Below are 12,874 nucleotides of genomic sequence, written 5' to 3' on the forward strand. Positions count from 1 at the left end.
CTTTTTTCAGCCAAGAACACCTTACAACATGGAGAATTGACGGGGATTCCCTCATGCATGTCCCTTGGAATAATTTGACCTAACCTAGTTTTTACACTATATAGTTTTAGTTATGTGAAAGATGTTAGACATGCATTAAACATATTTGCAGATTCTGAGTTATAGATTTGTTAGATTATAAAGTAATGTATGAACTATTATATACAGTATAATGTAAAAAAAAATACAAATGATATAATTTAAATGAATGACTCTGAAGACATTTCACTGACTCCCTGGTAGAGTGCAATGGACCCCACTATAAGAATCACTGGTCCACATGACTTGACGAATTATGAGTTCAGCCTCTCCCAAGGAGAATGAATCCATACATTGGTTTAGTGAATATTGGACGTACATTAAGGAGTTGGCCTGAAACACCACTCTAAATGAACGATCATGGAATGGGCACACTGTGTTAATTTCTTGACTTACTTTTGTAATAAAAACAGCACCATAAGAGAGAAATGTGAAGTATAGTAACTCACAGTTACACCGCAATATTAATCACAAGTTCGCTAAAATTACACTTTGATACTGGTCATAGCAGACCAAAAAAGGCAGTAGCAGCAACATCCCTGGGTGAAATGAGTTGAGCAAGGGTGTGTTCTTTATTGCTTATGAATTAAGAGGAAAAATGTGTTGTTTTTCTGTCAAACATTACATTCAGTATCCCTTTAATTTAACCCTCCTGTTCGCTTAAATGAGTAACATTTTACGAATGAACTAGCCTTCCAGTAAATGAATGCAGAGATGTAAAATGACTACTCACTGTTTATATTGCATAAACTGAGGCTAAAAAGGGTTTTAAGTTGTCTTTTCAAATATAAGACAGACAAAAGTATGAAGACATGAAGAAATGTGAAAAAATGTTCATGGTTAAAAGGAAAATGACCCATTTGTCAGAACTCTAAACAAATCTGATAGCTCTTTCCAAAAATAACCAGACATAATATTGAATGTTACATTTATTTTCATTCTCCAAAATCCTTTCTGAATCGTCATGCAAATGGGGACTTTTCTGCATGTTCTCCCTGTCACTGTACTGCCTTCAGGAATGTAATATTTTAACCAGTTGTACACATTCTAAAAGATTTAAAGCTTCATCACCTTTTTCTTAAATTGTACCTTTTTATTTCATCTTGATATTCACGTAGACAATCTGTCATATTCACAATTACACAGACCTACAGTACATATATTCTTCAAAGTTTAAACCATATTTTCATACCAAACTTCCCACACATCTCATCGTTTCCAGTTTTGTTTTGTTTTCTAACACAAAACAGTGCCTTGTGTACCGTCTGCGAATGTCCAAATGAGATAGCTGTAGAGGCTCAAGTGCATCATCACAGAGACCACCAGAGCCGCCGTAGGTAGAAAAGGCACTTATTAGTGACAGATGAATTCTGATTGGCTGAGTTATTTTTGTTGTGGTTGGTGGGTTCCTCCATTGGTAATAAGAGGAAGATATGGGGCAATTTAAGAATACTGCTGTGTGAATTTCTGGTGGAACTCCTTGACTTTGTTCAGCAGGATCGTCAGCTTGTCTGTCGGTGGCAAGATAGTCATTCTGGGAGGGAGGGGGGAAAGAAAAGAAAGACAAACATTAATGGTGTAACTGAGTGATGTAGTAACAGCAGATGTCTTGGCTAAGAGTTGAATATTATTATGGATGTTGAAGAATCGCTTAGAAATCATCTTGTAAAGTAATTCAATAACTAAAGAGCGTCTTCCATCAAGCCCTTTTCAGACATGGAATATGTAACATTGATGGCTTCACCCATCTGCCCAAGTGTTCTTCTTTGACATTCCGACTTATAGGTGACTTTTACGTAAAAGTTCCTTATAGCTTCATTCAGATATGACAGGACATTTACAGAAAGAGCCACGATGCACGCGCAATATTTCAACCATGCAGTTGGCATGAATCCAAATTTAAAATATAGGTAGAAACTGATGGTCAGGTTATTAATTGTTTGGTTTTTTTTAACCTCTGTGACTTACTTTTATTTTACAACAAACTCAGACACTTTGGCCAAGGACTTTTTAGTGACAAAAGAAACTAGACCTGAAACGATTAGTTGATTAATCAATCAATCAATCAATCGTCAGAATACTTTTGATAATCAAGTAATCTTTTTAAGGACTACAACTCAACTAAATAACTAGATATCTTTGGGGTTTGGACTGTTGGTCAGACAAATAAAGCAATTTAAATCAACTTGGGCACGAGGGAACTGTGACCGGCATTTTTCATTATTTTCTGACATTTTTAAGATCAAAAAATGAATTGTCGAGCCAAAAATAATCGGCAGATAATGGTAACAATTGTTAGTCGCAGTTCTAGAAGAGATACATATATTAGAGATATACTTATTTTATATATACACAGTATATAATTGGTCTGTACCTGAAGTGGTACGTTCCATCTGTCTGACCAAAGCCGCTTCCAGGTACGAGGCAGATCCCCGTCTCCTCCAGCATCTTCATGCAGTAAAACATATCTGGCTCCTGACCTTTGTCCTAACAGAGAGGGAAAGACACATTAAAGCACCATGGGAGGCTTAATATTTTGCTGGCATGAGATTATTTCAAGTAGCAAGTTTTTGATAAAAAAAATGTAGCAGCTTTTATTTTAGATGTGCAGCCAATAGTAGTGGACCAATGTAGCTATATGTCCAACACAACACTGACATTCTTAACATTTTCTTATTTGTGGAAAATCGTATCCTTTTAAAGCAGAATTGGACCAAATGAAAGCAGAAACAGTCAATTGAGCAATTGAACAGTCCATTCCTGTTCTTCTAACATAAAAATGGGTCATCACAAATAATTATACAGTGCTTGTATTTCTGAGAAAAAATCTCCTCAAAAGCTCTTTAAGTTCATTCGTTTTTACTGTGTTAAGAACTGTATTCTACAATTTCATGGTTTTATCTTCACAGGTGCCCTTCAGAGTTCAAAACATTTTCTTCAGTGGTACAAATATAACTTAAGGTTGAAAAAGATGGAGTACTATTTGAGGTACAATAAATCTTAAGTGTCTCATCTCCTCTGGATCAAAAGCTTTTGCAAAACTGCTTCCTTTTCTTTTTTTAAATCAGTTTTAAGATGTCTCAGCCTTAGACGTAGCTGAGCATTGACATCAAGAACAAGCTCAATAAACCGCACAGAGGTTCTATTCAAATTGCCAAAAGGTAATGCTGTGTGTAGTCAAATAAGCTCTGTCGTTAAGCGTTGTTTTGGGGAATAACAGCCAAAAACTAAGCAATGCTAAGACTGTGTGATCAAGATGGTGAGCAAGTCACTGGGATTGATCAGGTGTCAGTAAATCAGCTGTACTCTGACCTTATCCTCTGTAAGGCAAATCAGATTCTCAGTGGCTCGACTCATCAGCCCTCCCTGAAATTCCTACTGAGCAGTCAACCTCGGGACAGATTTGAAACCACAAGCTATTGGAAATCATTTGTTTCCTTTAGCAAACAGGGTGGTGAATGCCCAGTGTACTGGACCTGGCTAAAGAGTTATTTAATCTAGCATAGTGTAGAGTATGAGATGATGGCCTTGTGTACAAGTGGAACATGAGTAATGAGGGCTGTTATGGCCATGGAGAAACATAATAATAATAATAATAATAATAAATGATTAATCTATTAGTGATAGATGAGTAGAAAAGCTTGTACTGTAACATCCATTTACTCCTCATCAATGTAATTTCCTTGGAGCGCCCACACAGTCAAACTTAAATCATTGAAACTTTTATAAGAGTAGACATACCATGGCCTCTTGGATGGCCTTTTCGGGGATGGTTATGCGAGGGAAGGAGTACATAGCGCCCTGAACAGGATTACAGCTGATGCCTTGAATAGTATTGAGAACCTGCTCTGTGAGCTTGGCCTTCTCTGCTAAGGCACTTAAGGTAGCTGTGCGCTCCTGGGTGTGGGAAAGAGAATAGAGGAAACACAGAATAGAGAGGACAGAGAGAAAAGAAAGTAAACCAAAGAGATGTTATCAAGACTCTCCGGTTCGCTGGCGATATTTCTTCTTTTTAGATCCTAAAGCAAATGACCAATTCTGGAAAGGGTTATGTTTCAGTACCATTAAGTTGTCCCCTGCCTCAGCCTCTTTTTTCTTATGCTAAATAGCCATTTTATATATTTGTTTCTGTATTTATAGTTTATTTCTTATTTATAATATGTTTGTTTGTGTATGTATGCACCATTTACCAAGGCAAATAACTTACTGTGGCAATTAACCCTTTTCTGATTCCGATTCTGATCATTTTATTAGTTGGAAGTGAAGCGATGGCCAACTGTGTCTCAGGCCTTTTTTTTTTTTCTGCTAAAACTTCGAGACTTCTGTAAGCTCCACGAGACGAATGGTCATGCCAGATATTTTACCGTAAGTGTAGACAGGGACCATATGAATGCAATGAGGTAAACAAAGCATCTTTTTACACACAAGATAATTTGATAAGATTTATAAGGGGGTTTCATAAGTCATAAAGATTTTTCAAAAGCAGCTTTGTGCATGGTGTAACTCACGATATGATACTATTGTGATACATTACAAACAAGTCAGTCTGTCAAAATAATCATTATAACAGTAATATAATGGTATATAACAGGAAATACTGCATATTGACTGTATTCAGTATTACAGAGATTTGAGATAAAACAAAATGCATACAGTCGAGGCCATGTTTAACGTAGCAACATGTACCAGACATTTTTATAAAAGTCAACAGCCATAAACTATCAAAAGGTTGAACTAGCACCTTAATTATCACATTATTTCAGATGTTTTTAGTGTGTTAAAATTAGCTTAAGAGAAAACTCAAAAGAGTCCATTAAAGCAAAAATAAATCACTAGGTAAAATCCACAAACAATAGCAGTGTACTGATTGCGTATTGCAAAGAGAATGAATAATGATACTGGTGTCAGTGTAGAAATCAATATCAAATCAAAATCAAACCCCTTCTGCTTCTGGGCTGTAGAGTGTGTACCTTGATAAAGTTGTCGTGCGAGGGTTCCCCAGGCTGAGGGGGGTTGACCACCAGGTCCATTAGAGCCTGTCCAGGAACAGGAGGACACAGACGGACAGACACGAGCTTGGTCAGCTGGGCCTTCACCTCATCGTCCATGTTGATGATCTCCATGTAGCCTCCACGGAAGCCACACCTGAGAGGGAGAGAAAACATTAGGATGCGACACACAAAAAACAATGTAAGAAAGAAAACAAAAAAGAGACAGAATGAGAGCAAGTTACAGTAAACAGCAAAGAACTAGTTTTTTTATTCATTTATTTTTACAAGGTTTGACAGATTTATCCCAGCATGTAGTAGAGTAGAATTGCTTACTCTCCCATGTAACATTTGGAGGTGGAGTGGAAAGATACCAGTTCCAGTGTATCCGAGTACTCTGGCCCCATTTCAAACAGAACCTTCTTAAAAGAGTGGAACTGGCAACCTTCAGCATACACATTGTCCTGGTACACCTGGGAGATGAAGTCAGAATGACACCAGGTACAGAAAAACAATAACGCAGGCAGATGTTAAAAGAGATGCAGACAGACGGTACCTCATCAGCCATGAGGAGGAGACGTTCATTTGCTGCAAATCGGATTACGTCCTCAATGCACTGTCTGCTCTGAACCTGACCTGTGAACATGAAGGAGGAGTTAAGGGGAAAGGTTTGAAGTGGTGGTTAGTCAGGCAGTTATGTCCTTTTACTGCCATCTAGTGGCTCTTCTTTCAGTAGTGCATGGAATGTGTGGTTACAGAGATACAAAATGAAGTGTGCAACTCATGCAGAAAGGATCTAATTTTTTAAGTAATTTCATTCCTGGGCCTTCTGGTGGACCTAGTAGTTTCAGGTTACACAGCAACGTCCCATTGATTCCAACCAATTACATTTTATTCCTGTCTACATCTCTGTAAACTATCCAAGAATTGCCCCCAATAATCTATTGGTCTTGAATATTAAATTGTCTCTGACTACATTGTGTGCTAAACTGACCCCCCAAAAAAAAACTTGACTCAAGCTTTTAAGGCTTTTAACCACATCTTGCGGTCTTCCTCGGTGGATAGAGGGTTTTAATTATTTTTTGTCTAACTACGGTTTCCAAAGTGAAAAATGTAACTTTTCCGCTTAACTGCTAAATCATTTAAAAGAAGAATACTTACATTAGATAATGCAAATAGACCTGAAACCTAATTTGACACTTTCAAGTCCTTTTAAATTGTCTATCTCCTTAAACTTATACTTGATTATCTAGAGTGCTGAACGAGATGATTTAATATGTAGAAATACTGACAACTACTAACAATCTAGTCACTTCGACGAAAAAGAAATGAAGGAAGCTTTACCGGTGGGGTTTCCAGGGTTGATGATGCACAGCGCTCGGGGGTTGCAGTGGCGCCGGGCCTCATCCAGGGCGCGCTGCAGCTCGCTGATGTCCATACTCCAGCACTTCTCCTCATTAAGGTAATAGTTGATCTGCACGGCGCCCAATTCGGCCAGCGCAGCCGAGTACAGGGGATACTGAGGTATGGAGATCATGACGCCTGTACGGGTCGCACCCTCGCCACACACCAGCAGCTTCAGCATGGTCTTAAAGTGCAGGGTAGGGAGTATAAGAAAGATATGTCAGCTGTATATTTTAGAATTATATATACACTACCGGTCAAAAGTTTGAGGGTCACTTATACGTTTTCATTCCACTCCATTCCAGACAGAATGCCAGCTGAGATCAGCTGCATTGTTTTTTTAATCAGGGCAGCAGTTTTTAGATTACATTGTGTTTACATAATTGCAAAAGGGTTCTCGACTGTTGTAGACAGAAGTGGCTGAAGAAACGCTTGAAATCCATGCATTTTGGTCTAAACGTCATACCCAAATTAAAAGTGGTACAGCTCCCATATACTTTGACACTCTGGGGTGTGCCTGATATCATTGGAAAGGTGATTGATGTGGGTGTGTTTGTGTATTTGAGAAGTGTTGTATTTTGTAGTTTTTGGGGTTTTTTTCTTTGCACTTTTCAAATGGAAATAAGAAAAACGCAGACATATCTATAGAAAAAAAAAATCATATAAAATCCATTTTTGAGTCTTTTGGCTTCATTTTTTCTGTAGTAAGCTGAGACATGTGGCTAATGCCCTGTGTTGTCTGTCACATGTCAGATGTGTTTACAGCAGTGTATTTGAATCATTTTACAGATGTATGACTTGGACGGAAATAAAAAACCTCCATTCTAGCCTCTGTAACTCTGTGTCAGTAAGGCCTAGAATCACCCTGACACTTGTAACAAAAACTTGAGTGTTACCTTTCCAATGATACCAGGCACACCCCAGAGTGTCAAAGTATATGGGATTTTAATTTGGGTATGACGTTTAGACCAAAAAGCATGGAATTTCAAGCGTTTCTTCAGCCACTTCTTTCTACAACAGCCGAGAACCCTTTTGCAGATTTTCCTGGTCAAAAAAAACAATGAAACTGATCTCAGCTGGTATTCTGTCTGGAATGGACATTTCTAAGTGACCCCAAACTTTTGACCAGTAGTGTACATTGAAGCTTTGTCTGCATGACACTTATATATAGGCGTACAAATTTGAGTTAAAGATCGGAAAAGGTTGTGTTGAGTGCTCTGCATCTATGTTTTGGCATTAAACAGTCATAACCGCATACAGTCAGTTCTCTTTTTAAAGAACACATTAGGCAATCAGTTTGATGATGTTTGGGGTTTCCTCAAGGGGATATTGCAGGAAATGGTCGACAAGATAGAAAAGACAAAACATTACTGCTATACAAAAGTGTATTATATATATATTTTTCTGTTGCAACTCATCAGGACTCTGTAAACTACTTAAATTGAAACAGTATGAACAGGAAACATCATTCTTAAACTCATAGACAACCTAGTACAAGGGGTTGCGAGTATGTTATACCAGGCTTTTAAAAAGGTCACGAGCCACAAATGTTTAGACATCAGTGATCTAATTTCTTTGTAGATTCTTGTTGATCTTATACAGTATAAATGCTACTTTTGCTCTCGCAGGCGTTTATTTTCCTGCTAGTTGCAGCTTGTGTGATGTGTCCTTTAAAAATAGTGACCTCACTCATGAAGGGTTCACTCCAAAACACATTTGTTTTGTCGGTTGAATGTTGTTAATAAGTTACCTTACAAAATGATTGAGACGTCTGGTAACTTTTAACTTACAAATAAATACATGATCAAAAGTACAATAGAGACACAGTGTCAGTTTGAAAGCTGAGGCGTTTTGTACCACAATGCCGTCGCTGGCCCCTGTGGTGAGATAAATGTCATCTGGGTCGCAGGGCACACCGCCATCTCTTCGCTCAATATAGCGGGCCACATCCTGACGCACAGAGTCTATGCCCTGACTGGCCGTGTAGGAACCTGAGGGAGATTTAGATGGCAATACAAGTTGCTATGACAACTTAAATATTTAATATAACAAGCCAAACCAGCAGAAAGCAGCATTTAACACAAAGAGAAAGGTGATAATTAGCAACTAGGGTTATACAAGGCTCATTGTGCTTGTGCAGAAAACCAACGCACCCATACTGTTCCCTCCACAGGACTGCAGAATGCGGCGTGCTCTACTTTTAGCATCCTCTGGGAATGTGCTGTCATTCAGCAGTTCGGGGTAGGAGCACAGCGCCAAGACCTTGAAACAAAGAGAGGTGTGAGGATGAAGGGTGGAGGGGACAATATGCAAAACCCTGCACAGATTACTGCATAAGACAGGACAAAAAACAAATGATTGAAAAAGTACACCAACTTCATTAAGGAGGAAGAAATCTGTTTCATAGAGACAGACAAGTCAGAAGTGAGGCGCTAAATTTAGATAAGAGGTAGGGGTAAGGTTTAGGAGCAGACCTGTCGGAAGAAAGTGATTGGCTGCTGGCCCATAGCATGAGCGTCACCAATGTTGGCCTTGATGACCTCCGAAAAGGGCTTCTTCATTCCCTGCAGAGCATAAGCACAACAAAAAGAAATTATTATACATCTGAAGAATGGACAAAAGTGTAAACAACAATGAGAGAATTTCTTCACTTTGTACACAAGAAATGTGACTGCCCATTATCAAAGCTGACTAGGATAGTCAAAGAGGATGGGTTTGGCTTGGCTGAGAACACCCGCTGCACCTAAACACCTTTGACACTGCGCCCACACACAGGCTTAAAACACATACATTCGTTTTCTATAAAACAGTCATGCCACAAGAGGCTGAGAGCCCAGCAGCTGCTGAGTGCACAGCGGGTTTGGTGGTTTACTAATAACCACTTTGTGGGATAGATTAGATTGGCTGTTGCTTGGACTGAACCAGTGACTTTCCTGCAGGTTGATAAAGAAATGGTTGAAATTAAAATATCCACCAAGCTTAGGTGCTCAGTTAACTATGAGCTATACCGTCACTTCTGTATCATGTCCGAAATGTTAGCCTTTCTGGACTCCAGACTCGCTGCTACTCCTACATCCAGGCCAAAGTAAAGTGCCTCCAAACAGGCACGTTTACCTTTATATGAGCAAAACACTGTTTAGGTACATTACAGCACAATTCAAAAGTTGGTACTTTTAGGTAAATTCTCATTTGATTTAATCAATCCGTAATAAAAACAAATAAATACATGTGGTTCTTCTTCTTCTTCTTCTTCAGGAGGAGAGCACCATTTAAATGTAGCCTGTGGAGTTCTTGACCAATATGGAGCGCTAAAAAGGACACAGAGGCCCACACGTATGTAGCAATTCTCACACACACACACACACACACACACACACACTAGTGTATTTGCAACAGCCTTGATGCAGATAGTAGGTACAAACATGGGAACAAAGTTTTGACTTGTTTCCTGCAAATTACCTTATCGTACTGATAGCATTGTCCTTCTGACACACAAACGCAGAGACACACATTACCCAGAGACTTTAAACCTCCTTAGTGTGGACTGAAACAGAACTGGACATATGACAGCATGAAGCAGTAAACAAGGTCAAAGATAATTAGGATAATATATTATCAAAAATAAAAAAGGTATTCATTTACTGCCTTCCAGGCCAATAATATAATGTTTCTGAAAGATGATCTCTTGAGCAACTGAGACCACTGACAGACGACAAACAGCAATGGAGGAAAACATGTGCACAAACAAACACGCACACACACACACACACGCTGTTAACACCAGATGTTAGGTACGGCATGACACTGCAGAAAAGCCACAGCTGGAACCTCACACTGACACCCTGTGGAAATCAAAACAGCCTGTTTGTTTGGCTTGCCCAATCCAGTTCAGATGATTTTAAGAGGCTTGAGTCTCCGGCTCTCTCATTGGTCACACGTTAGAGGCGTCTCTCAGTCTGTGCCAATAACATTATACCGGGAGAATAACACCCCTAGGTCAAAAGTACCGCCCATTCATTATGGGGATCTTTTAAAAACACACTGACCCCTGTTCCTGAGAACCGACTCGAAAAGCCAGTGCTTTTTGCCTGCCGTCGCTGATAAAACAGTCCAGCAAACAATAGAGAAGGTAAAACTACGCTCTTGATGTAAAGCTCAGGCAGTATTTATTTTGTCTCCCAAGGAGATTTGCATATTGCTTTTTATTCTGGCAGAATATGTGGAAAGAATTAAAAAAAAAAAAAAAAATTTAAAAAAAAACTAGCCTGGTGCATCTATGGTCTGTCCCCATAGCGACTGTCAGAGAGGTTCCCATTCACTAGCAGCTCATTAGGACAAACGAAGAGCACAATGTAATAACTGCATATGAAGCCTTTATTTGTACACTTGTTAACTGGTGCATAAAGATGGCTCAAAGTCTGTCTTGTTTCCATTCCCTGTTCGGAAAATCTAACAAAATAAATATATTGTATAAAACAAGAAAAAGGCCGCACTTTACTGCAAATGAAGAGCAAAGTTCCAAAAAAACAAGGTGTGTACAGGAAACTGGAGTAGGGTATCACAGTGTGAGTGTGAGTTTGTGTGTGTGTGTGTGTGTGTGTGTGTGCTCATAGATGAAAGCGAGAATAGCACTGTGACCCATTTCCCAAAGAAATGCAACACCATCGAAACAACAAAGGAGGAGTTCGTGAAATGAAGGGGAACGTGTTTTTGACAAAAGAACAACAAAAAGTTGGGAGGACTGTAGATGATTTAGGGTACATTTTTCCCTTCTGGCTGGGTGCTGTACTATTGAAAAGACTGGCAGCGGGACAGTCTGCAGTAAAAAAAAAGAAAAAAAAAAGAAATCGCAGTGCTTCCCCTGTCCTAGATAAAAATGTGATGAATACAAAAAAAGTTATTTAGCAGTTGTAAGAGGTATTGTAATTGACTAGATTTTACAAGCTGAATCCAACAGCAATTTATTCTGCTTTTTGAACATGCAAATACCAATTTGATCACACCTGATCAAACTCTAAGAAAATAAGTATCCTATAAAAAGAGAGGGGGTCAGCTGCGGACAAGCATTGGTCAAAGCAAACAGCAAACATAAAATCTTTGGTGCCACTGTCATTACAGTCCCTGCTAGCCCTTTCACCTGTGCAAAAACCTGTTTGCAATACTCATCCCTTCCTGAGCAAAGCACTCAAAATAGGACAGTTTTCACACCAGACTGCACTCTGTACAATAACAGCTGGTTGCCACATCACCACAAACTGTGTGAGAGGAAGGAATTGACTATAGCTTTAAAAAAAAAAAATGCACAAATGGTCTGTATTTATAATGCCAACAAGCTGGAACTTGTACTAAATGCAATGGATTTAGAAGAGATGACTTAAAATGCTACAAGAGCTGAGAGCCTATTTTTCTGCTCCATTTTTAAACTTTTGAGGGGACCAGTCACTACAAAGATAACACTATGTTTTTTTCCCCAGTTGTTAAAAGGTACAATCGTGGACAGATCAGCCAAGTTGGACATATTGAACATTGAGGAATATCAGAGGTAAAGTGAGGCATTGTGTATGTGCATCAATAGTAGGTCAGACAGTGACACTGTGGACCTTAACCTCTCACTGATGATCTTCCCAGAAGCAACTGTGATTTAGAGATAGCTGCTTAAAAACAGGTTATACATTAACATCATAATAGTCTACTGACTTTCTGACATGAGCGAGCTCCTCAGGAGATACTGACTAATTGATGGACTTTGATTAGAGGGTGTGCAATCAGCACAGCAAGTGATAACACACATAGTTCTCTTTTGGGATAATGTTTAGATGGTAATAGTGAGAGTATAACCAGGAAGGGAAACCTGCTGTTCTGCAATTATGTCTCCTGAAAAGACGCTGACTTAACTCACAGGCTACCATGTATCATAAGGTTTTTCTTTAAAGACCAAGAAACATGTAAAGGCCATTATGGCAAGTCCAGACTGAACAACAATTTGTCTTCGGTTTTAAATTCAGTTAAATGGCTTTTTTACCACAGTCTGACAGATAGAAGGAGCCTATAGCCTAATTGATTTCATGAAAGACAAAAAAGCAGATGAGTGGGGCTTTGAAAGAGAGTATAGATACAAAGTGTGGTCCATAGAGGATTGTTTTGGTATGAACAGTGGTCAGACGGCCTGTACAAACCTCAGAGAGCTCCCTCTCCAGCTCCACAGCCCGCAGCACGATGGGCCCACGCACGGCGTACTCCACCTTCTTCACCGTGGGGTTCATGGTGTCGATGGTCAACACCTTGGCCCGGGACAGCACTCCATTCTCGGACATCTTCTCTTTGGGGAGCCCACGCCGACTCGCGCTCAGACTCGATAAAGCTCTGCCGGGAGAGGATGACGACAGAGTTTGAGATGTGAGTGT

The 12,874-nt window shown here is 39.4% G+C and overlaps 1 protein-coding gene across 3 annotated transcripts in view; it reads right to left on the minus strand.

Annotated features, from left to right (window-relative positions):
- Positions 1 to 800: 800 nt before the first annotated feature.
- Positions 801 to 12,874, minus strand: part of gpt (glutamic--pyruvic transaminase) — a 17,046-nt gene continuing 4,972 nt past the window's right edge. For 2 of the 3 annotated variants that reach the window (XM_078264064.1, XM_078264065.1), the window contains exons 2-12: positions 12,647 to 12,833; positions 8,945 to 9,034; positions 8,624 to 8,732; positions 8,328 to 8,461; positions 6,411 to 6,654; positions 5,623 to 5,702; positions 5,403 to 5,539; positions 5,049 to 5,223; positions 3,820 to 3,975; positions 2,453 to 2,565; positions 801 to 1,612 (exon numbers count right to left, since the gene is read on the minus strand). In XM_078264064.1, the coding sequence (XP_078120190.1) occupies positions 1,522 to 1,612; positions 2,453 to 2,565; positions 3,820 to 3,975; positions 5,049 to 5,223; positions 5,403 to 5,539; positions 5,623 to 5,702; positions 6,411 to 6,654; positions 8,328 to 8,461; positions 8,624 to 8,732; positions 8,945 to 9,034; positions 12,647 to 12,833 (1,516 nt within the window). In that variant the 3' untranslated portion in view covers positions 801 to 1,521. Of the gene's footprint in view, positions 1,613 to 2,452; positions 2,566 to 3,819; positions 3,976 to 5,048; positions 5,224 to 5,402; positions 5,540 to 5,622; positions 5,703 to 6,410; positions 6,655 to 8,327; positions 8,462 to 8,623; positions 8,733 to 8,944; positions 9,035 to 12,646 lie in introns of all 3 variants that reach the window. The other variant, XM_078264063.1, reaches the window with a different exon arrangement.

Source organism: Sander vitreus, chromosome 12 (genome assembly GCF_031162955.1).
Source record: "Sander vitreus isolate 19-12246 chromosome 12, sanVit1, whole genome shotgun sequence".
Classification (NCBI taxonomy): Eukaryota; Metazoa; Chordata; class Actinopteri; order Perciformes; family Percidae; genus Sander; species Sander vitreus.